This window comes from Varanus komodoensis, unplaced genomic scaffold (genome assembly GCF_004798865.1).
Source record: "Varanus komodoensis strain SLA01 unplaced genomic scaffold, ASM479886v1 scaffold52, whole genome shotgun sequence".
NCBI lineage: Eukaryota > Metazoa > Chordata > Lepidosauria > Squamata > Varanidae > Varanus > Varanus komodoensis.
In genome coordinates, this window is record NW_025336114.1 from 4,974,464 (window position 1) to 5,000,670 (window position 26,207).

At 37.5% G+C, this 26,207-nt stretch overlaps 1 protein-coding gene across 2 annotated transcripts; it reads right to left on the bottom strand.

The window, feature by feature from the left end:
- Window positions 1-1,466: 1,466 nt before the first annotated feature.
- On the bottom strand, window positions 1,467-26,196 carry CEPT1 (choline/ethanolamine phosphotransferase 1). Of its 2 annotated transcripts, none has more exons than XM_044447501.1 (9): window positions 26,133-26,196; window positions 22,669-23,079; window positions 18,530-18,677; window positions 16,196-16,337; window positions 9,436-9,520; window positions 5,564-5,695; window positions 4,140-4,298; window positions 3,750-3,875; window positions 1,467-2,517 (listed from the first exon to the last, which is right to left on the bottom strand). In XM_044447501.1, the coding sequence occupies exons 2-9, from the start codon at window positions 23,005-23,007 to the stop codon at window positions 2,398-2,400; spliced, it is 1,251 nt and encodes a 416-aa protein (XP_044303436.1). In that variant the 5' UTR covers window positions 23,008-23,079; window positions 26,133-26,196; the 3' UTR covers window positions 1,467-2,397. The 2 variants fall into 2 exon arrangements, with proteins under 2 accessions (XP_044303436.1, XP_044303435.1); XM_044447500.1 differs by lacking the exon at window positions 26,133-26,196 and adding an exon at window positions 25,685-25,875.
- Between the last annotated feature and the right edge of the window lie 11 nt (window positions 26,197-26,207).

The window sequence follows — 26,207 nt, forward strand, 5'->3', positions numbered from 1 at the left end:
AAAATCTAATCCCAAGAACAACATCTACAGAAATTTCCTAGATTTTTCAGTCTTTATCACTAGATCTGTCTTCTGTATAATATCAGGGCTATTTTGTTCTTTCAGTGACACAGTGAGTTGGAACCAGGTGTTGCAATCATATGGTCTGTCACAGGGGGCATTGGGTTTTATGGCTCTCCCTCTTGAAAGGTCAGCTGATGGTACGCTAATAGCAAATAGGAGTGCTCTGGAGTGAGTTTTGGATCCACAGGGTATAAAAACCCTCCTATTTCCTCTGCCATGTCCATGGAATGAGACAGATTATTCTGACCCTAGGATTGATGTATTTATTTTCCTGGTAAGAAGGAATATCCCTAACCCTAACCACTTTTTAAAACCCAAATCCTCAATTGGCTTGATACTTCTGAATATATGTGAGTTAGGGTGTAGTGATTTTGAAAAACAACTTTTATCTTACTTAATTACAAGGAGCAAGTGGAAATTTAATTTCAGTTTCTTCTATTCAACCAGAGCTGTGTTCAGTATTTTGAACTGACTTGGAACTATTTCACCACTGCTGTGAAGTACAATGTACTATTCACAATGCCACCAGAAGTTTGGAAACTTCCCAAACGAGCTCCAGGCATGCATATTAAGCCCATATGTGTGATCCACAGAGACCATGAAGGAGAAGCCAAGTCACCTCAGCTATGTAATGTTTTCACTCTAAGGTTTTGATTATAGAAAAATCACAATCATCTTATGCATATATTAGAAATGGTGACAGTGTGCCTCAGCCTTCCCCAAGCTGGTGTCCTCTAACTGTGTTCACACGTAACTCCCATCATTACAAGTCATTAGCCATGCTGGCTGGGAATGATGGAAGTTGCCCTCCAATACATCTAGTGGACACCCACTTGGGGGAAGGCTAGTCCTACAACATTGCAACAGGAAGAAAGATATGGTTTGCTGGTAACTCACATATTTGTTGGTACTAGCTGCAGTTTGTAAAACGGGGACCCCAGTAACTAGCTGTAGCTTTGGAAATGTTGCACTTATGGCAATAGCTTTTCTTTCTTAGTTCCCTCCTCTATCCCTGACCTAAGAAAGTGCTTGTCCAAAAGTCCTCCTGCTTCTTAATTCTTCCAAATAGTAACTCCAATATTTAACTCCTATTACTTAGGTTGAGTCATAAAACACCCTTGATCTATCTGCTTACTTCAGATGATATTCCTACTACTTTCTCAAAATAGTTGCTTTATTAGTTCACCAATGGTTAAGCTAGTAGTGTCCTGTTAGCTAACAAGTGTTCTTTATTGTATAGATCACATAGCAATAGTTCCAACATGATTAGAACCTAAACTGCATTGTCATTATTAAAATGTACAAGATATGCAGAGGCATTTTGATAGGAAGTATACACTTTATCAGTTCAATATTTTTGCAGATTGGCCCAAAATAGCACATTCACACAAATATGCTCATAGTTATGAGAATTTTCTTATTTATTAAAGAGCAGAAATAATTTTTGCATAAATTTTATACAAAAAGTAACTGTAAATCTCGTATAGATTTTTCCACTGAAGAACACTGAGAAATAAATTCTTTAAATGTTTATTTTAAAAAATAAAATAAACTGACAGGTACCACACTATACTGCATGCTGACGATCACCCCACCACCGCTCACTGATTTCTCAATGAGCGAAACTTTAAAGACAAAAGGTGCAATCCATCAAGCACAGTGGCTGAGAAACTTGCATTCAGCAGACCCATAGCACCAAACTGAAACGAACAGACAGCCCAGCCACAGTGGATTCTTTCCAAAGATGGCACTTTTAAACACATCCAACTTCCAAACAGACAATGGGAGTAATGTGAAGTGTCATTTTGGACTTAAAAATCTACTTCAGTTATCAGCAACAGGTGAATAATGAGATCAAAGTCTAGACTCAAAAGTCTGAGACATTTCAACCACAAATGCTAGTGGGATATCTGTGTATCATAAGCTCGACTTTTTAGTAATTATTTTGAGTGGGTACTTACTAACTGAATATTTCACTAAGAGATGATTTATTAAAATTAGAAAGCAAGTTGTCTTACAGCATGTAATTACATTGTACTAGATGCTCCTGTTGTTAGGAATCCATTAACCCAGGAGTTTATTATGTAACCAAGGTAATTACAAAGACAAAGCTTTACTCTCTGCATGCTTTCCTGGCCGGAGAGTGCTTGGAATTCCCCTTTCCAGGCTAGCTAAGGAGTGTCATCAAAAACAGATTAGAAGTTACACAACATTATTATAAATTAGACTTGTTCCTATCTGTTCCAGTTTCCATAGTCTCCTCAGTATGTTTGTATCCTCTCCTTTAGAAAACAGTTGTCAGTTGTTTTTTAATTGTGACCATCACCAAGTTAACTAATGATGATTAGAGTATGTGGAATAGGTCTTGATCCTGAAGACATGGATGTGAAGGTGGGAAGCAATCTGATTGCACACACTGACACAGTATCGGAGCAAATCAAAGAGAGAAAAGATCTGAAAGGAGAACATAGCCACATGTAAGATTTAGATATAAAAGCCGTGAAGCAATGCGTTCGGCAGATTTTGAATGCATTCTCAATGCATCAGGATCCCTCTTTTCCTTTACATATAGCATTGTCTTTCTCTTGCAAAAAATGCTTTTTCTACAGTCCAAATGTACTACCTTCTCCAATTGCAAACATAGAGACTATGAAAACCACACAGTTCATTGAATATTCTGCAGGCAGCCAATTTCTTAAACTAAGCATTCTACCTCACAAAACTGTATCATTATCATTGTTATCATTAATTTCATTTCTATACTACCCCACAACCAAGGCTTTCTGGGTTGGTTACAATGATCCATAAAACACAGACATAAAATGCAATAAAATATCATAAAATCAGGAAAAAAAGTTTAAAACAGCTAAAACCAGGGCTTTTTTTGTCATAGAACGCACCGGCACCATTTTTTCCAATGGATTTTACGAACTGATTTTGCAGATCAGCAGCAAACATCATTAACATAGTGCCTGCAGGCTGCTTTTGTGTCTGCTATCTGCTATGGGATAGTGAGATAGTGAGAGGCTCTCTCGGGATGTGGCTTGGGATGCTGCTCCACTGCTTGGCTTGGGATTGGTGTGTGTGGTCGCATGCTTACTGCCGGCGATGTGAGTTCCGGCAACTTTTTTTTTTTACAAAAAAAGCACTGGCTAAAACTGACAATAGCAAAGATGCAAAACACCTGGGATGGGTAATCCCCCTCAAGCCCCTGGATAGCCAAGCAAGTCTTTAAAGCCTTCAGAGAAGAGGGCCATCATAACCTGCCACTAAAAAGATAAACATGCAGTGCAAGCAAGGCCACAGTTGGGAGGCCATTCCACAGACAGGGGCCTACCACAGAGAAAGCCCTTCCCCTTGTTGCCCCCTCTATGCTTCCCTTGGAGTTGGCACTAAGAGGGAGGCCTCAGAAGTTGAGCATAGTTTTGGTGATAACAGAGATTGCAACTATGCCTGGAGCTCCTTAGAGGAAGGGTGATGGACATGAAATACACTTGTATATATGGGATACAAAAATAGCAATGACCAGCACATTCTGAGATCTCACTAATTTTAAATCTTATTTCAATGTCAGCATTCTGATCCTAGTCTTTCTGCCACTCCCTTGCTTTTGATGCAAAACAAAGACAGTAGATATGCATCAAGGTTTTTTTTTGTCATGCCCAGAGATTTAAGGAAATACTTACCAGGGCAATCCAAAGTACAATATACTCATCAATAAAACTATTAAAATATTGATCCAGGAACAAGAGAGCTGGGCCTATGAATGCTGTGTCATGCAGATGCATCTCACTTTTGGTCATATGTGCAACCTGTAGAAAAAAATGGTAATTCAGATAATATCCTCAGAATTTGTAATGAATACTTTGAATAAGCAGTCATTTTCTGGGACATGCAACTTAATTTTGATTAACATTTTCTTGAATTATAAAAGTACCATTACGTATCTCACTGAACAGCTTTCAGAAATGGAACAGTTGGAGACAATGTGGATAAATCTGTCTGCAATGAAAGTAAAGTAGTAAATTTTTAATGGCAAAGCTTATCATACAAGATAAGAACAATGAAACACTTACCACTAATTTGTTAGTTATCTTAGCTGAAACAAATCCAAAGGTCAGTATGTAGAGGCAGGGATGTTTTTCAAAGAGCTGCACAGCAGATTTCTTGTAGATCATAGCAGCTAATATGATGACTGATCCAATGTGAAGAAATGGAGAAAGGACACTTGTTCCCTGTACAGAGAAGGAGTTCATATTAATATTTTAGTAAAAGCATACAACAGAAGTACAAGTATCAACATGACACTTCCAGAACATATGGCAAGCTGGCAGTCCTGTTACGCTGTACCTTGAGCTCCCTCATTTAGTTGTGGGGAAGTGTAGAGTACATTGCCACTTGACTGTGTGGCTGGATCCTCTAAGAGAAAAGCAGGCATTGTGAACACTACACTGCATGTACAACCCACATGCAATTTCAGCCGCAAAACAGTTTCAAGAAAGTCTTCTGCTGGCTAAAACCGAATGAGACTTAGGACTAAACCACATGTCCTGCTAATAATGTACAAGCAGCAAAGCCTGATTTTTTTTTTTTTTTACTTTGGAGTATTTGTATGTGGTCCCAATAGGGATTGGTAACAACATGTGTGGGGAGGAAAGGATGAAACCTCCCCTGTCCTAAATTCTACAAACATGAGAGGCAGGGAAGAGAGTGATTTAGAAGGGGAAAAAAGCAATTGATTCCAGTGGAGATTTTCCCCCCTTCTTTCTTTTAACCTTCCCACAGCAGAGCAAATGGGTAGGGGAGCAAAGTTTAAGCCTTCCTTCCCCAAGCATGCTGATCCAAGAACTATGCACAGTTACATTGAAGTAAGAAAAATTATCAGGTTCAGCTACACTTACATGATTAACAGAACAATGTAGTCTAGTCCTTATATAAAAGTATTAAGAGGTGCAGTTTTCAAAGCACAGGCAGTCCACATATTTTAATTTGTAATTCAGAACAATCTTGCATTGCTTAATAAAAACCAAGCTTATAGCTAAATATTAAAATGTCAACTGCCTTAACACAAATCATGACATCCATCACAAAAGAACGGCCTTTTATTTGATTCTGGGGGATCCTGAGCAACTGCGCTCAAATACATAAGAGAAACAAGAAAGAAAATTTAAATGGATACCTTCTTGTCTTTGAATAATTAACACATTTTTCTGTGTTAAATCTATGAATTTAATCTTAAAATGACCAGAAGGCAAAAGTGACATGAAATGTATGCCTGTAAGTGTTTTATAAAAAAAGATTTCCCTTGTTTCCAGAGTCACAGTGTTATTTTGAAAATTTCACTCAGGAAGGCTGTATTATTTCTTTCATCAGAACGAAGCAGAAGACTCTACCAATAAAATGGGCCCATCTGAAATTATGGCAACAAGACTAGCAGGGAAAAAAAGTTGAATTACACAAAGAAGAAAAAACATACATAGTAGGATAAAGGATCACTTACTGCTATAGTTGATCCATTTTTGCCAACACCACCAGTGAAGATCACACCAAAGTAGTTTGTACATGAGAATATGGTTCCTGCTACAGTGCAAAGAGCTGGAAGTATTTTCATTTGGATGTTTACCACTGGAATCTTAACAGAAGAAGAAGAAAATATGTTTAATATGTAAGATAACTTAAAATAATTCTTCCTCTAAATTCCAAATAGTCAAGCATCCTACTTTTCTAAATCTATACCTGGGAACTACCTGGAGAAAACAGGGGATGAAAAAAAAAGACTTTCATCACACATTACCTTTCTAAAAGCTAAAGATCTGTATCTTTGGTGATATAAAGGAGAAAAGGATTGGTTCCAGAATTAGCCATAATTAAGAGCAGACCCAATGAAATTAGTAGTCATGACTAATAACCATTCACTATTCTAAGTATCCCCTTCATGGATCACTGCCTTGTTGTGGCAAAGGGGCTTGCGTAGCTCAATGAAGCTATGAGCTATGCCGTGCAGGGCCACCCAAGACGGACAGGTCATGGCAGAGAGCTCTGACAAAACAAGATCCACTGGAGAAGGAAATGGCAACCCACTCCAGTATCTTTGCCATTACAACCCCCATGGACAGTACCAAAAGGCAAAAAGATATGACGCCAGAAGATGAGCCCCTCAGGTCGGAAGGAGTCCAATATGCTACTAGGGAAGAGCAGAGGGCTAGTTCTAGTAGTGCCAGAAAGAATGAAGCAACTGGGTCAAAGCCAAAAGGACACTTAGTTGCAGATGTATTAGGTGGTGAAAGGAGAGTCCGATGCTGTAAAGATCTATACTCCATAGGAACCTGAAATGTAAGATCCATGAATCAAGGCAAGCTGGATGTGGTCAAACAAGAGATAACAAGACTGACTGGAGAAACAGAAAGATACACCGAACTGAATGCAGCATTCCAGAGAATAACTGGAAGAGATACGAATGCCTTCTTAAATGAACAGTGCAAAGAAATAGGGAGGACCAGAGATCTCTTCAAGAAAATTGGAGATATGAAAGGAACGTTTCATGCAAAGATGGGCATGATAAAGGACCAAAATGGCAGGGACTTAACAGAGACAGAAGAGATTAAGAAGAGGTGGCAAGATTACACAGAAGAACTATACAAGAAAGAGCTTAACGTCCCTGATAACCATGATGGGGTGGCCACTGACCTCGAGCCAGATATCCTGAAATGTGAAGTCAAATGGGACTTAGTAGGTCTGAGCAACAACAAAGCTAGTGGAGGCAACAGTATTCCAGCTCAGCTATTCAAAATCCTAAAAGACGATGCAGTAAAAGTGCTACACTCAATATGCCAGCAAATTTGGAAAACTCAACAGTGGCCACAGGATTGGAAAAGGTCAGTTTACATTCCGATCCCAAAGAAGGGCAATGCCAAAGAATGTCCAAACTACCGCACCACTGCACTCATTTCACATGCTAGCAAAGTTATGCTCAAAATCCTACAAGCTAGGCTCCAGCAGTATGTGGACTATGAACAACCGGAAGGCAGGATTTTGAAGAGGGAGAAGAACTAGAGATAAAATTGCCAACATACGCTGGATCATGGAGAAAGCTAGGGAGTTCCAGAAAAACATCTACTTCTGGGAGATGGGAGTACCAGACCATCTTATTTGTCTCTTGAGAAACCTATATGCAGTTCAAGAAGCAACAGTTGGAACTAGATATGGAGTTTGGTAAGGCTGTATACTGTTGCCCTGCCTATTTAACTTATATGCAGAGCACATCATGAGAAAGGTGGGGCTAGATGAATCACAAGTTGGTATTAAGATTGTCAGGAGAAATAGCAACAACCTCAGATATGCAGATGATACCACTCTCATGGCAGAAAGTGAAGAACTAAAGAGCCTCTTGATGTGGGTGAAGGAGGAGAGTGCAAAAGTTGGCTTGAAACTCAACATTAAGAAAACTAAGATCATGGCATCTGGTCCTCTCACTTCCTGGCAAATAGATGGGGAAGAAATGGAGGTAGTGACAGATTTTATTTTCCTGGGCTCCAAGATCACCACAGATGGGGACTGCAGCCAAGAAATTAAAAGATGCTTGCTCCTGGAGAGGAAAGCTATGGCAAATCTAGACAGCATACTAAAAAGCAGAGACATCACCCTGCCGACAAAAGTGCATATAGTCAAGGCTATGGTTTTCCCAATTGCAATGTATGGCTGTGAAAATTGGACCATAAGGAAGGCTGAGCATCGAAGAATTGAGGCCTTTGAATTGTGGTGCTGGAGAAGACTCCTGCGAGTCCCTTGGACTGCTAGGCGATCAAACCAGTCAGTACTAGAGGAGATCAACCCTGACTGCTCTTTAGAAGGCCAGATACTGAAGATGAAACTCAAATACTTTGGCCACCTAATGAGAAGGAAGGACTCACTGGAGGAGATCCTGATGTTGGGAACAATTGACAGCAAAAGAAAAAGGGGACAGCAGAGGATGAGGTGGCTAGATGGAGTCACTGAAGCAGCTGGCGTGAGTTTAAGTAGACTCCAGGGGATGGTGCAGGACAGGAAGGCCTGGAGGAATGTTGTCCATGGGGTCACGATGGGTTGGACATGACTTTGTGACTAACAACAACTCTAAGTATGGCTAAACTGGGATCTAAGCACATTATGTGAGAACTTCTTCCTGAGGACACACCATCAAATGGAAGAAGAGGGCCAAATATTGGGAATATTTATAAACTGGGAACCTTGAAGTTAGATGCCACAACTGAGGTCAACTCCTACATGATGAAAAGACAAGATTAGATACACCCAGGGAAGAGCACTACTAGAAAAATGAAGAGAATAAAAAGAATTAGAATAAAGGGAAATGCTTCAATATACTCTGAAATTCCAGGCTAAACCTGGGAATAAAGAAAAGCAAATGAATCAGTCAAACACTGGATGAAAATGTGACCCATTCCCATAACTTGCATTGCTGCTGTACCTCTGGATTGATCTGACTGTGGTTGCTGTAGCTTATTTGTCTCCATATTATCTGGGATTACTGATTTATTGTTGATTAGTATATATTGTTACATACTTTGCTATATTTTTAAGCTTTGTGAACCACCCAGAGCACCTTATGGCTACTGGGTAGTATAAAATTAAAATAAATAAATATTACCTGTTTTTCACTATACTACATGAGCTTTGTTTTTCTTCCCAGCACAAGAAAGCAATCAAGAAACTATAGTTGTCCAAACTTTTTTTTAAAAAGTGCTTTACACATAGATAATATTTCACAAGCTTCTCTTAGTACTCCTTTTGCAATAATTACCTTGTAGCAAAGTAGTTACCACAGAAAATTAGCATTTGCTTTTAATAGTAACTTACAAAACAAGACATACACAGGTGCTGTATTATGGACCAAAGTGTTACTTTTTAGTAGACATGCATAGCATGCTCAAGCATCTATGGCAGCCAAATCAACTTTGGTAAGTATTAATAAGCCACGGTGTTATAAACCTTTAACACCACAATCTGAATGGGATCTGCAGCTGGACTGAAGTATCCTTCCCTTCTAACTTAAGCAGATTTGTGCTAATAAGAGTCAATCATGAAGGTCATATTTTGTTTAACTGGCAGACAAAATTGTTTCTTATAGAACGGATTTTGGAGCTCCTGTGACTGATTACATGGTGGAAAAGTAAACCTAGTTTTAAATACCTGGGAGTATGAATCAGCTCTTTGTAGTCGAATTTATATTTAACTCAATGCACAAATATTTTCTCCACTGGAAAACAGTAAAATCTTTCCAATTCAAACAATAAATAGCATATGCTCTATGTGCGTAACAAATCTCTCTCTCTGCTATATATATAACATGGGGTTATATAATATAAACAGAATTACCATAGTTTCCCAAAAAGTTGTTCCTCCGATCACTGCCAGTAAATGCATGATTATTATGAAGACTTGTACTTCAGTCACATCAATTCTGATTAGGTACAAAAAAAGCCAGAAAACAGCAGAATTACACAAAGCCATTTTTAACCAATTTGCAAGCATGACAGCTCTCCTTTATCATGCACAAAGTAAAACAAACAAATAATGGAGGGAGAAAAACAAAATTTAAGTTTCTTGACATACCCATGCTGGACTGTACCTTGTTACCTTTCACAGCATACAAAATAAAGGTACAGTTAGAGGCCATTACCCTAAGTAGTCACAAAGTAGATAAGAGACAAGCTTACCTATAACCAGAGGTATTTTAAGTTTCTACTGTAGGCTGTATGGGGAAGCTGGTTTTAAATGTAAAGATGATTTGCTGCTAGGGAAGCTTTCTAAACTTCTCTGGTTGCATTGATACTTTCCTTCTACCCACACTGCAGCTGTTTAGGAGTACAGGTAAATGAAATATGTGGAACTTGTTCACTTCTTTCAAGTAATAATAAGCAGTTGCAGAAATGTAAACACAAAACCTTGCTCACCAACAAAAAGAATTTAGAGTGATGCCTCCAAGAAAAAATGTTTGCCCTCATTACAGCTGATCCTTCCATTCTGTGTTGAAATTCACATGGGATGGTGTGACAGAATGCCCATCTCTTACATACTGCCCCACCTTCTGTTCACTTTAACTTCCTTGTAGGCATTAAGCATGGTTAATGTTAATCAGAGTTCATCTCTTAAACATTACTTGAAATCAAGGTATGAAACAGGTTTGCAAACCCAGGTTGAGGGATTCCTGAATAAAACCAGTCCAAATGAAACACTAAATCTTGGTTAAGGGACATAAGGAAAGGGAAAGGGTATTTGTACCAGAGTTGGAGAAGAACAAAAACAAGCCTGTAACCTGTTTCCAGCTGCTTAAACAAAGAGAATGGCGATATCATGCTTGCGCTTGAGCGCACTTAGCTATACTTCTGAAGTTTGCAAGTCATGTCTCACCTATAGGTCAAATTATATATTGTGTTTTTTCAGCATGTAATGCCTGCATATAATAAACATATGTTCCAACCCATGTGTGTCATGAGCCAGTAGGCCATGATTAGCTATGGAGCACAGGGCCCCTGTTATGCATGTGACCATGCTGGAAAGTGAGGTCACTGATTCCAGGTCACCATTCCTTTCACTACTTCAAAAAGTGACCAGTTTCACCAAAGCTGAAAGTGCCAGCCATCAGTTTCACACCAGGACATCCTTCTGCATATCAAATGAGCACATCGTCAAAGAATTCTGTTTTACTTTTTGAGAAGGGATGCTGACAGACTCCAAGGGATTAATCAAAAGAAAAAAGAAAAAGAAAGTTTAGGAAAAAATTCATGTGCATTCATTTTCTGTTCATAAAATTACTACATAAATTACTATTTATATTTAATTGACAGGAAAAATATAATAGACCCATAATCTATCATATCCCTCCTGCACTTTATTGACGCTATTGCTCTGCACATCTACCTTACCCAATCTTTCTTAGTACTTATCTTGCCTTTTGCCTAAGATTTTAAAATCTGACAAAATGTATACATGAAATATCAATCAGGAAAAATGACAAATGTCTTATAAAACAGTAGCTGTGAAAAACATTCAGCATCGTATTGAACTGTTATAGTTTTTATTCCATTAGATACCTCCATTGATCCAGGAAGTTCCTGGTTCAAATCCCACCTCAGCCATTAACTCACTAGATGGCAAACTGCTATCTTTCTGCCTCAGTCCTTCCCCATCCCCACCTGCAATGTGTGGATGCCAATACCATGTACTGATTGTTATAAGGATTATGAAAGTCATGCATACAAAAGTCAAAATCACTACATAAATCCCAATATTATTTCTGTCTCCTGCAGACACAGCTGCCTGTGTTTTTTGACTTCACATCTCTGACAACTGTTCCACAACTTGCTTTTTGGCTCACAATCCTCTCACTTGGAATCCAATATCTATTACATTGCTGCATGTGAAAATTATGTTTATTCAGGCACATTGGTGTTTCCTGAAGCAGAGATGTACTATGAACATAAAAATATCTTTAAACTCTCATGCACATGTGTCTGGAGTAGCTCTCATTCATATTTTACATTGCAGAAAAACCCATGAACCTGCTTCAAGTGCAACTACTTCGAAATAGAAGCTTCAAAATAGAAGCTAAATAGAGACTTCAATTCTTATATTCAGGAAATACTTAAAGTAATGTTACATGGCAATGAGTACAAATGCTTATCAGCACTCAATTTATATGGGGAAATCTTTGTGTGAAACAACTTTAACCTTCACAAACTATCAATAGAAACAGTTTCCAAAAAGGATAGCAAAATTACATAGGATACATTTCTCATGTTGATTATTTATAAAATTATGAACTCATTTCCATAAACTTATGGAAAAGAGAAAACAGCCTAAGCAGTATCATGAAGAAATTTTACCCTGATTACACAAAGCAAACCAAAAACTCAAAGCTATATTTAAAACCATATCTAACTAAAAGGAAGATGGATAATGAACCTTCAGCGTAATAGGAAATTAAGAACTAAACTTCTTAGGACAGAGCCCTGTTAGATCTTTCCTAGGTTTGAAGGCAGGGAATTCTCAATGATGACTAAGAATGTTCTTCTACAACATCAACATTTTTTCAAGATATCTACACAATTCTTTTTTCTGGTGGCAAGGTTTCTAGCAAAAGAGGAAGGAAATATTCCAAAGGTAGTTCCAGCAAAATTAATCTAGACCTTATGTAAAGAATTCCTTCCACCTCTCTGGAATTCTTCTCTTCAAAGGAGTGAAATCACTTCTGCATGTCTTGACAATAGTCAATCAGGGGAAAAAACACCATAATTTCAAAGCAAAACTATTTATGTTTTAGAGTAGATGGTGTCAGGAGACTTCACAATTTAGACTTCCCATTTAGGCATTACAGGTTGTATTTTGCTGAAGCAAAATTTCCAGGAAATATCTTTATGAAAACAATGTTATGTATCCATTACAGTGTGCATGACAGAACGGTGCTGTCTCTACAGAATTCATGCCATTCACTAGGCAACACTGATCTGCATCAGTTACCGTAACATTCCAGAATTTGGGTCCCAGAATTCCTGTGAGAAGGTGAGTTATTATAATACAGAGTTCAGACTCTGTAACATCAAATCTATATGTGAGGGAAAGAAACATTTAATTAAAATATTTTGAGATATTTTAATAGTTCCATGAGAACTTATTTTCACTATCTGTGGACTTGAAATCAAAGGGAAATTTAAAATGTTATAAACAGTTATAAAATATTCTAAAAGCAATCCAACATCATATGTGTTACCAAACAAATCTCATACAAATCTACATTAATGATTTATATTTTCAAAGCCAGTATTACTTCAAATTCATGTAAATCCCATACATAATCTATAGAAGTACTTCTAAAGTTGTGTTGTATATAGCACAAAGAGCAGGCAGATCATAAAGGATTAGGAGTCATAATTGTATTTAGCCTTGCCAAATGAGCGAAATGATAAATGATACTGAATTCTATGCAGAATGTGCCATCATGTTTGAAAAATTCTTCTTTATGAGTTGATAAAGCCATTATCAGAATAAAATATCCTTTAAATTCTACAACTTAGGTCACCATGCAGTTTGAACTGGGAAGTTATATTTTAACAGCAATATTTTAACTGTACTATTTTATTGCTTTACTATGCTATTATCAGTTAATAGCACACTTTTACAATGATGCAGCTTTAACATAGTATAACTTTTCATAAGCATACCATCAAGCTGTATAAAGCAAGCTTTATCCATACCAGATTCTTTAAGCACTTTAGTCTGTTCATCTATTTGTGGAATGAGCCATAAGAAAAGCTTAAGGAGGCTTTGCATCTAATTAACAAGTTAATATATTAGTACAAAGCCATGACTAGGCTCAAGACTTGCAAAGTTTCCAGATTCTTAGAACTCTCCTAATGTAGTGATGTATCTTTGTATATTCATATATAGACCTAATTTTCCCTGCATATATGTTCAATGAGTTGCTCTATTGTCCTATGCTTGTTGAAAAAGCACTCTTTCGGATCAAGGACTCAGTTTACTTCCAAGTTTAGCAATTGTTTTTCATCACAGTGAATGAGTAGTTAAATTGTTTGCCCCAAGAATCAAGCTTCACAGTGGGGCAATGTATGTCACTGCTGTGGAATGTTAAGTATCAGAAAAAAGGCCACTGCTTTGAATAGCTTTCCTTAAATTAATAATATGAAAAGTTCTGACCCTAAAAGGAAGATTCTTTTATTATGGTAGGAATGGTCATCTGCAAACCTAACACTGTATTTTGTGGTACTGCAATGGAGATTAAAGAGGTAGAAAGGCCAAACGGAGAAGATCCTGTGTCATCTATCACTAAGCAAATCTTCTTACTTTTGGGATGGATGACCTGGTTCAGATGTCACATTGGCAATTCCTGTTTTTTGATCGAGGAATTGCAGGGATGGCCACTTGACATTTCTGCTTTTAATCAACATCATGGAAACATCCCATTCCTGAGTTGTTTCATGACATCAGAACCCAGATAATAAGAGTTAACCTAACAATAAAACATGGATACTTGATGCATTAACTCTTACATTGATTAACCCATAAATAATCCAGAGTTTCCAGGTTCTTACATCTGGGTTGCTAAATAAAGACAGAAACTATGAGCATATAGGTCAAATCTATAATTCTTGGGTTAAACAACTCAGGAATGGCCAACATGACAGCTAAATTGGACTGAGGTATACAATTTTGCCTGAGCCAATTTGATTTTGTAGTTTATAGTGAATATTTTTGTAGTATAGGAAGAAATAACTCCTTTCTTTTGTTTTCTACACATTTTCCAAAACTCTGATTACTGATCAGTAACCACTATATTAATTATAGATTATGGAATGTGAATATGGGTTTAGGAAGCAAGAATGTGAACTAAAGAAAAAAGTGTTTTATAAAGTATAATAAATACTTCAGTATAATCAGTATTTTATTTGAATATGGGATTTCAATACTTAGAATTCTATATAATATTCAATTTGGACTATTATAATAAACACTTTCATTTCAGAAAGCAATCTTATGCATGATGACTATTCAGAATTTACTACCAGTGAGTCAAAATGATTGATCACAAACCATTAAGTGACACAAGTTTTGGTTACATAACATATTTTTGTACAACTTTAGTGTTGTTGCTCAAATGAAATTCAAGTGGCTGCTACAGTTTGTAATTTTGCAATTTAGTTTGTGATAAATGTTTCCTCTAATATTAGTTTGGTACCCAAATTCCATTAGAATTGGTTAGACAGGTGGGGTCCAAAGGCAAATATATGCTGTAAAAAAATGATGTTAGCCATCTTAGTGGCTACCTTGGTTGTAGAGCCAATGCTGAAGCACATCACTCACTTATATTAAGCAAGTCAAAAGACATAGACTCATGAAAACAGATTTCCATCAAAAGTTGGGAAGTGTTACTATTGCTGTTCTTCTCAAGTTCTTTTGCCCTTCAAATTCTTAATTATTATCATGTGTATTTACAGCAGTATAAACCCTAATCTGGAAAGCTTGCAGCTTTCTTACTTTAGGCTTCTTATGCAACACTGAACACTAGCATATTTGATTCAACTTTTTCACTAATTTTTTCCCTACTGGTCTGCATCAGTGTGTGAAAGCAGAAAAATGCATATAAATGAGAACCTGTGCCAGAAAGAAGCCTCATTTAATTATGATTTGTTTCTTAAGCAAACACACAAAAGCCAAGCACAATTGAAACAGTGGTCATTATTCATGGAGACTAGGTTATCTAATTAAGAAATGACCATCATCTCTGTTTATAATGCTTCCCATCCCTGTACTTGTATAAGTCAATGCAGCAAATAAACGTGTCCTCCGGCAAACTAAGCAGCCCTGGGATGAAGATAGCTAGCATGAAACTATTTTAGTATAAACTGTTGGCAAAAATGAGTTTGTACAACTGTCTATGTATAAGTAACTCTAGGGGGGATGATTTGAAGACCTTCTGCAATAGGAAATATATGTTTAGGATAGAGATACTAACTGCTTCTCATTACAGCATCCTGTAATGAGAACTGCTTTTCCAAATGTATAGATAGTACAACTATAATACCAAGAGTATAAACATATCTATTTCTATTAGACCATGTTCATCTCCATTTTAATTTAATTATTTAATTTTACGAATAATGATAACATGTTTCATTTCATTTCTATATCAGCCAACAGCCAGAGCTTTGTTGTATTTTTATCGGCAATTTTTAAAATCCACAATTCTGTTATTCTACATTAGACTAGGCTTGCTTAAATTCTATTGAATTGTACAGGACTGCTCCAGGGCCACTTGCGGAATGTAGCCATTCTATTTTTTCTCTACTGAGATTAATTTTTAAAACCCCCTGAAATCAACAGGCACTGAATAAGTCTTCTAAGTGTCTCTGTTTTTGTTTGATTACAATGTTGATTATAAAACATCATTAATCTCTATGGTGAAAATGTGCCCATATTGGTGTTGGAATGATAGATCAAGTTAATTAGTTTGTTAAGTTACAACATTTTTTCAGCATATGCTCCATACAAATGCATACTTAAGGGTGTAGCAGCATGGCATGTGATAATATCAGCATTTTCTTTTAGTTGCTTTACTTACATTCCAAAGCGCAATGTGCCAGAGACATATGTCTGCCAATGTGCACAGTAAAACATGAATGTCCCAGCAAAACAGCAGAAGAACATCCAGTCAGGATTTGTCCCCAGTTGCACCGCAATACACGTTCCCAAAACCACAAAAACTGAAAACAAAAACAATTTAAAATGATTATAAATTATTTATCCATATCCTGTCTTTTTTTACCAGATGAACCCAATGAGACTTACATCATCTTTCTCTCTAATTTATCCTCACAACAACCCTGTGAGGTAGATTAGGCTGAGAGTCAGTGACTGGCCCAAAGTTATCCAGTGAGCTTCATGGCTAATGAGGAGTAGAACCCAGATCTCCTAGGTTCCAGCCCATCATAACCATTACATCACACTGGCTTGCTCTCTAGATTACAGGTTTCAAAAGCAAAACACACACAAATAAATGTTTCATTTACCATTACATCATTAGAATTATTCAAAAGTTTGTAACATGCAATGGGTACATTCATTTATTGTTCTGTTTTTTAAAATACATAATGTTAAATATGTTAAAGTTCAAGATCAATGTGTGCTGTAAGATTTCTACATAATGTGTGATGCAAAACAAACGTTAACACCCCAAATAAAACAACTAAAGAAGAAAATGGAACTGATGGGATCCCAGTTCTATTTTAAGATAAATAGAAAGTTTACATTGGGTTTGAACAAGGTAATGCTTATTGGGAATACTACAAAATCCTGCGATCCTGTTTGAACAGAGACCATGGCAAGATGGAAAAAAATGAATGTGACGGAAAATAATAATTGTATGTTACCTGTTTATAGCCAGAGGTCTGTGCTGCAAAAGCTACAACAGCATTCTTAGGCAAGTATAAGCTCTTTGCCAGCTGCTATGCTCTACTGCCACAGTGTAGCAATGCTTTCATTAAAATTAAATTGCTAACCAGAAACTCTCTATATATGCAATTTTAATCTACAATCATCTTGCTAGAAGCTTATGTTAGGTGTTTTGCTTATGGAAATGCTTTTTAATATTATTCTATACAGCAGGGATATACTTAATAACATTTTACTTCTCAATGATGTTTACTCTTTTTATATTAAACATCTGGTTTAATGCTGTATTGCCTTTACCAAACTCATAACTTTCAATGTTCATGTCAAAATTGGGATGTTAATTGGGAATTAAAGAGAGTAGAAAGTAAAAATGCTCAAAAGACTGCTTTTTGGAGATTTGATACACTGAGCAGCTCCTGAGATAGCCTTAAAGCCCGGAGAGCTGTCCAGTTCCTGAATGTGTCTCATCAGGAAGAAACTTAGCTAAAGCAAAAGCAAGGCCAATGTAACACCTCTCTCTGCCAATCCATAAGACTAAACGGAAAGGTGGAGTTAAGGCACAGGAGCATAGGAAGTATTGGTCCACCTAGTCCTGTACAGTCAACACTGGCTGATTGCAGCTTTCCAGGGTTTCAGGCAGGCATTTTGGCAGTTATATCTGGAGATACCAGAGACTGAAACTGGGACCCTCAGCATTCAAAGCCTTTGCTCTACCATAAGATAAGAAGACCTAAGCTGGATCAGACCAAAGAGCCAGCTAGCCTACCATTCTGTTTTACACTGTGGCCAGCCAGCTACCCTCAAGAAACTCACAAGTACAGCATGAGTGCAAAAGCACTCTCCTGCTCCTATTTCCCAGTAACTGCTAAGCTATGGCCACTCCTACGTCAATGGACAAGTGGAAGAGCTTTCAGCAGCTGGGCCCTACCAGATCTATGGAGGAAGGGTTTAGAACAGGGCTGGACAACATCTAGAGATCTCGGGGCATTTTTACACATGCATGCATGCATGCGCACATACACACATACCTGGTGTGGGCTGTAGTCCACGCAGGATACAGCCCCCACTCTAAAATACAGAATTGCTGATTTGTTACCAAACCGATCTCTAGCACTATGGAAGTTAAATTTAGCTTGCTCTCAAGGTAAATTTAAGCATTTAATTGTTCTGTAGTTGGAAAGATGAGATTAAAAATTGAAACACCTAGACAGTTATTTCAAATATTTTAAGAATTTACTTAAATTACATGCTAAATAAGAAAATAAAATACTGACTCTGACATTAATAATTAATGTTAGATTTTATATTAAACATTCTATCAAAACTTTGAGATACGGCAACAGGATTATATAATCACAATCTATTATTCTCCTTCTTCCAGAGTACCAAAGGTTTTTCTTTCTGTTTCCATTCTGGTATTCTCAGAATATCCCCACTTGCCTTAAACTCAGCGGACATGCACAGCATTGTATTAATAGAAAATTACTTTGTAATACTATCATACCTGTAGACAGTGAATCACAACCATGGTCAAAAAGTTCTCCCAAAGGACTACTACTATTGGTTCTTCTTGCCTGCTTCCCATCTATAGCATCCAAAGACTGGTATATGAAAAGGCCACAAGCACATGCAATATATGCCCATGGAGGTGCCTAAAAGAAAAGGTATGTGAATAGCAAAATGTAAATCTGGATGTGTAGGGTCTTCAATCAGACATGGTTCTCACATGTGCAAATCAATTTCCATTCTTAACTATCTGTACAGGATTACAAACAATATCCCCACATTTATACTGTCTTAAGTACTTTGTGTGCACATATAAAGAAAACTATACCAAATCAATGTTACTTTTAAAACAAAAGAACCTGCAAAAGCTTTCCTATTTGGTACATTATCATAATGTACTGTATTATTCACTATGTTGTTTTTATGTACTTTTGTAAACCACCCAAAGAGCTTCTAAAGAAATACAGAAATGAAAATAGTAAAAGTATTAGTAAGAATGCTGCTTCAAAGAACACACACCAATAAAACCTAGTTGCAATATTTTCTTTCTGTCTTCTTCATATCATTTACCTCCAGGAGTATCAGAAATACACTGATCATTATTTTTCTGACTGTGGCATAGTATAAGCTGGCTGATACCTCATTTTTACTCTGGTGCGGTATTTTGCTTAGTTATGAAGCAACTTACCCAAATACCTTTACAATGGCATTCAATACATTATATTATCATGCTATTCAATGGAACTTACTCAATGGAACCCAAGTAACTATGTTCAGGGTCCAGTCCTAAATGTACTTAGTTGTATGGACATCTCACTGAACACATTGGGCACACTGCTGAATAAATGCATAGAATTATACTGTCAATATCCCAGTGTTACAGTTTATGTAATATATTTATGTAAATATTTTACTTCACTTTTCAGCCAAAAATGCTCTAAAAGCAGCTCACAGAGTTTAATGAGTCAGTCCCTGTCCTCAGACTTATCATCTAAAAGGTAGGATACCAGTGGAAAGGGAATTGCAAGGGAAATTCAGGAACCAATTCTAAGTTTCACATAGATTCTGAAGGTTATGTATTTTTCAGAAATCTTCCCTTAGCACAGCTTTGCCATAGCGTTTATGAAGTTTAGAATTAGGTTAACTTCTGAATTCCTAGGATATTAAAATGTAATCCCTATTTGAAGTACTCATTAAATAAAATGTACAATCCCCATATCCCATTATTTTATTATTTGTCCTGTGTGTTAGTTGCTCTTTGCCATGTTGGACTCCTGCATTACTAGAAACATCTCAAGAACTGGCACTGTGAAGGGCTATTTCTTAGCCCTTTTAGTATATGTTCAGTAAGAAAGACAAAAGAAAACTGATCAGAATACTGAGCTAGCAATACAATAGTGTCAGTTTACAGGTGACAACATTTCTCACAAGGGGAATATGTGCAGATTAATTCAAGTGCAGAAAAAAAATTAATTATTTGAATGTATAACCAAGTGTCCAATCTGTCTCTGGACCAATAGGTATTGTTTTAACCTGCAACATGCTCCTCCTTAAAAAATAGAACTGTTCACAGAAGTCACTTTCTGTGAAAGTTTTTGAAAACGACAATAAAATTTAATTATTTGATTACAGAATGTTTAGGAGGGACCAGAAAATATCTGAAGAAGGCACATTACCCCATCCCAGCCCACTGCCAGGTTATGGGCCTGGTACTCTGGATATTTTCTTTCCCTTTTTGTATAGATAAGATTTATTCAGTTTGGCATAACATATTCTCACTAATGATTGTATATAGCCCTTTAATGACACTTCTCCATAAATATAATCTCTAACTATAACTTCAAGGCTATTACCCAATTTTCTAATCCTACTCTATTTAAACTTCATTTTTAAAAAAAACTTAAGTAAATCATCTTCCTCTCTTACATATACATATGAACAACTAAGGTTGTTAGTGTGCCCAAAGACAGTTATTCAAAGACCTGAGGCAGCATTTTCACTGTAACCCAATATATGTCAAATTGCTTCTCGTGATTGCTGTTCATGTTTGCTAAGTACTATATTAGACTCTTGTACTACCTGGAAATAGTTAGTTTACAGTAAAGCAGCCTTCTGAACATTATTTAGAAGGTGGCACTGAATTATGCATTTGTGAAATGACAAGGAAAACATTTGCAATAAATCAACCAATCCAGTGCTTTTTGGAGCAATTGTGGAATAGATAAATATCCAAGAAATATTTTAAGTATGCAGGAATACAAGAAGTACAAGATAGTGTGTTATCTAAAAAACACTTCCAGCTTGTGCAGTTATATTTGTAGTCTGACAAAAGTGCATGACTTATCCTGAATTAGCCCTGTAAATGTTTTGGAATACAACTCCCAGAATTCTAGGTCATTGGCCATAGTGGTTAGGCCTGGTACAAGTAGAAATTCAAGGTAAGCGCAGCATATGAAGCTGGAAAATTCTGTTCTATATTACAGTAGTAAGAAACATACCACTATTATTAACATCAGGATAATACAATTGCTGTAATGGCTGTAAATATCCAGATTCCTATAAAATGCCGAAAAATGAATCTATGGCATCTTTTTAGTTGCCCAATGTATGACCTGAAATGCTATCCCCATTAATACTCTAGAGGTTACTATTTCCTAAAGCAGCCTCCCCCAACCTGGTGTTCTCCAGATATTTTGGATTTAAAAGTTTTAAGTGGGATTCTACAAAGACCAGTACTACCCTATACCTTCATTAATTATTTTTAGGAGGGAATCAACAGCAACTTTATTAAATACATAAAATAGCACAAGATTAAACTCGTGGAAGGTGTTGCAACCCATGAAAGATGATGGGTGCTCCTGGATCCATCACTATCCTAGTTAAACACTGTCCTACTAGTTAAAGCTAGTAGGAGCAATCCCACCTGGACAGATATAGGTTGGAGAGAGTTATCCAGAGTCTTGTAACTTCCCAGCTGGGTTACTGAAATGCATTGTATATGGGACCACTTTGAAGACAATTCTGCAACGTCAGTTAGTTCAAAACGATGCTGCTAGGTTATTAACTGGGAGTAGTCTATATGATCATGTAATGCCGGTGCTTTATCAGCAGCTCTGACTTCCAGTACATTCTGAACTAAATTCAAACGGTGATGTGACATGTGGAAGCATTAGCATATGCTTCCATTATCTGAATAAATAATGGAAAAACTTCCTATCAACTCAGTCATCAGATTAACTGTTTTTAAGAAGTTATGTGATCCTCAATCTTGACAAACAGCTTGTCAGAGAAATTTCTCACTATTGGGACAAGGGAGTTGAACTAGCTAATACTTAATAGTTCCCCCCAATTCTCAAGTTTCTATTTTAACATGCTCTCTTGGCTAATCACAATCACTTACAGATAAGTTTCCTGCTTACTACATACAGATGTGCATCTGCAATCAGGAATCCTGATTAGAAGATATCAAGCACTAAATAAATAAAGGCAATAAAACAGTTTCACTAATAGGTTCTGAGTTGGTTAGAGCTTACTGGGTGTAAAACCTTGTAACAGTACAGATGCATGTAGACATGAGATTGTGAAGTCATGTGATACCAAAAGTTTGTCATATTAAAGAAGAAGAGCTTCTTGGAACAGCATTCTAACTGCAGACCTCTGGCAACAGCACTCCCACCCCCAGTATTTAAGAGCTGCTTTCCATCTGCCCAGAGAACAATTCAGTTTCTATTTCCTGTTCACTACCCTAGATGATCTAAAAGATTTTACATCTGCAGATTTCAGATGATGAAAGCAGGCTAGCTCTGACCTAGGAGAGGATATTTATAATATTTCATGCTATTGTCTATTTTAATGTTTGATATATCTACCCTTGCAAATGTTATATGTTTCAGAACTAGGATTTCTCTCATTCTTACTTTCTATAGTCAAAAGATTTCATGGTGCTAGAGGTTTTTGAACATATTAGTGGCATTATTTGAATAACCATGTTTTTAAAATATTGATATAACACATAATTTACACAAATAAAACTCATTATTTCTAGACAAAGGACACCATAAAGAAGCAAAATAGAGCCCAGAGCTGCTTAATAAGAGCACAATCTCTTCCCCATACAGTTAGAGATCTTTACCTTACCTGCTCTGTAGCTGTTGGACAGTAACACACTAATATTATGGTTGTACAGATGTTTATTATCAGTCCAACTATTGTAATCAGATTTGGTGCAATCCAAGCTGGTACTCTTCTTACTAACCATTCCCAATAACCTTGCATTAATGGCTCAAGCAGGGACCGTCCAGCACTTTGATACTTGTGTTCTTCTAACCGCTTTAGCTGGTGTTTTGACAAAGGCGGTGTAGGTAACTGAATCAACTTGCTTAATGAACATCCTGCAGAAGGAACATGACCATAGCGCACAGGGGATTCCAGGTGCAATTCCCCACATCGTTTCTTCAGGGATCGATTCCCACTCATGGATTTGTTCACTTTGAAGTTTGTATCTGACAGAATTTAACTGCTACAAAGTATCATAAGATCCTGGTCTATCTGAAACATAACATATTTAGATTAACATAAGTGACAGAAAGTTATCTTAAAGTTTCACAGTTTAATAATCAAAAGTGTGATATTTGAAAGCTCAACCTACTTAAAACACCAAACACTGTTCAGACATATCAGGGACAAAAGATAAGAGTTCACTTAATATTAAGCAGCTAAACATGAAGCGCAATGGCAACTGTTGCAGTATTATCTTCTGATCTAATAAATGGATCCAAAAGTAACACTTTAATTTAGTGCCATTAGAAATATATGCTACAAAAGGGATCCATCCACTTCTAGGAAAAACTACATTATTTATTTTTAAAGAAAAACAGATGGACTTAGTGATCCTTTATATACATACAAACATTGTACTTCCTACTGACCAGTTTAAAAAATTAAACATATAAAAGGACATGCTGGCTATGGCTTGTTTAAATTATTTAATTCATTTGTTGGAAATTCAGACTATGTCCTTATACTTCCTTGTTTTACATTTATACCACCTTTGCTATCCTCACATCTAAGGCCTGAGTGAATTGCTGCATGAATTCATGAATAATAGGCCATTAAAATTAATGTAGTTCAGAAATGCAAAAGAATCTATAGCACAAGGATTTTTCCTGTAAAGCATTAGCTTGGATCCAGCCAACCTAAGGGCAGAGTTCCACCCACAGGACTCTTCTGCTGGACTTACCTTCATCATTTCCCCCTTCCTACTGTAGACCCCTGAAAAGTTGTCCTGAAGAGGTGAAATAAGACAGGAGATAGGGCCATGAATTGGCAAAGACTTCCCCTATATCCCTTCAGCTGGGCCCACTCTATGCACTGATGGAGGCTTTCTATGTGAAGAAGGCCGGTCAGGATCCAACCTATTCATTTAACTTTGTGATTCTTTTCCTAGCTGGAACAAAGCCGAAGTAAATGTATTTGCTCACATCCAACATGTAATCCTTCTCATTCTATTTCATCCTCTATGTATGGATTTCTTCACAGTCAAAATTTAGACTGTAAACCCTGTGGAAATGGATCTCAACTCTTTTGTTTACCTTGCTCTGGAAAGCATAATTGGTGGTACAATAATATTGAGAATAGGGTCCATGCTATATTTATACTCACACAGTGGCATATTTCTAAGAGGGGATTCAACAAATTAAAATAAAGCTATCAATGGATGCTGCTCATGAGGCTATATACAGAATTGAAGGCTTGTTCCAGGGAAACAACAGAGCAGAGGCTATTGCCCTCATACCCTGCCTTTAAGCTTCTCTTAGGTATCTGGCTGGCCACTCGAGGAAATATGATGCAGGTCTGATCCAGCAGGAGTCTTTTATGGGATACCCACTGCTCTCACATCAGTTCTCTAAAAGCCACAGGCCTGATCAGGAAAGTTGCAGAGTGTCACACAGTGTATGAAGCAGCTGGAGTTCTTGATTGGCACAACACAGTGATGTTAATTCCTCAGAAAGTAAGAGATACTCAAATGTAGACTGTTTCATAGGAACTGTAACAGGCTATCCTGTTCCTCATGTTGATTTTCAATAATGAAAGGAGCTGAGCAAAGAGTGAGTGTACTGGTTCAGCACTTACCAAAACACCCTTAGTATCTATTAGCTAAAGGATCCATGAAGCCAGAATTATGAATTACCCAAGAGTGAATAAACAAAGAGGGAACAATTTTAATAGTCTCTATTCAGTCAAGGAAATTTGGAGATGCCAATGTCTCCATTAGGAAATGAACTCAGTGTTTTACGGAATGAAAAACAGCATTTTATTAGTATCTTGATGTTGATACGAGCAGAAAGCACTCAACTAATGCATTATGAGAATTTACAAAGAGCAATCAAAGACCCAAGAAAAGGAAGAAATAATTTTTAATGCAGTTGATCAAACCAAGAATAGAAAATAGATAGAGAAAACAGAAGTTTTATTCAAGCCTCCCAAAGGATACAAAATGAATGCAACTATTATTATTTTGATACATATTCAAAGTTTTCCTTGTACTCTACAGTTTAACAACATTGCAATTTTATAACAGTTCCCTGGCATCTGTTATAACAGAAATGTAAATAGCAGTTTGCCAGTTCAGGACTATTTAAATTCTGCCATTAAGTGGTGCCCACTCTGAATTACCATATCACCAGCCACACACTAAAAGGAATCATGAAGAAGTACAGTGCCAAGATGCAGTCCAAAGTTAGTTGCAGTCGTTATTACACTCCCTCAAGCGATCAGCATGTAGAAAACAGGCTACAGAAACACAGTAAGGAAAGCCTGTGCTTGCTGTTGACCAGAGATGACAAAATAACACAATTGGCGAGGGAGCCGAGTGCCATAGCGCATATTTTGGAAGTACTATGACAACCTGTCCTCATAGAAAAGAGGACACTCATGACTTATTAACAACAACAGTTCACAAGGTTGCAAGTCATGTCCCTGGTTAAAAGAAAGTAGGTGGACCTATGCCTAACCTGGAAGGGACTGCTGCTATTTAGGATAGTCAGTGCAGGATTACACGGCCCAAAAGTCTGAGTCTTTCCAAGGCAGAGCCCAATACAACTCAAATCCCAGAGATAAAGAGTAAGCATCCCTTATCCTGAACCTGACACACCTGTACCGGAGACAAATTCCGACGTGTGATGTGCGTACGTCGGAGTGAGGCGAGTAAAGGTTGTTTTGACATGTCCTGGCACTGAAAGATCTCCCACTCCGATTACATCGCTCCAAGGACTGACTGACAGGGCGCTAACTACGGCAGCCCTCTGCCCGGCGCCACGAGCCATGCGCCATCCCCGGCGGGGAACAGCCAAGGCCAAGGGCACTCTCGGTCCACGCAGCGCACGCCAAGCCCCTCACTCCCGTGCCTCCTGCGCAGGAACCCTCAGGATCGGCGCGCGAGAGAAAATACCCCCGCCCCTCCCTCGCCAAGGTCCCTGCAGGCGGGTGAAGCGAAAACTCGCTTCGGCCAGCCCCCTGCTAAACCTGGGGGAGACACGACGCCAGCATCCGCCCCCCACAGAGCCCATCACCCTAAAGCACTGAAAACACCCGGCATTTACCTCAACCAGCCTCTTCGCCCAGGCGGCGCTTTCACGTCCCTTTTGCGGCTGCCGTAAACAAGGCCAAGCTATGGT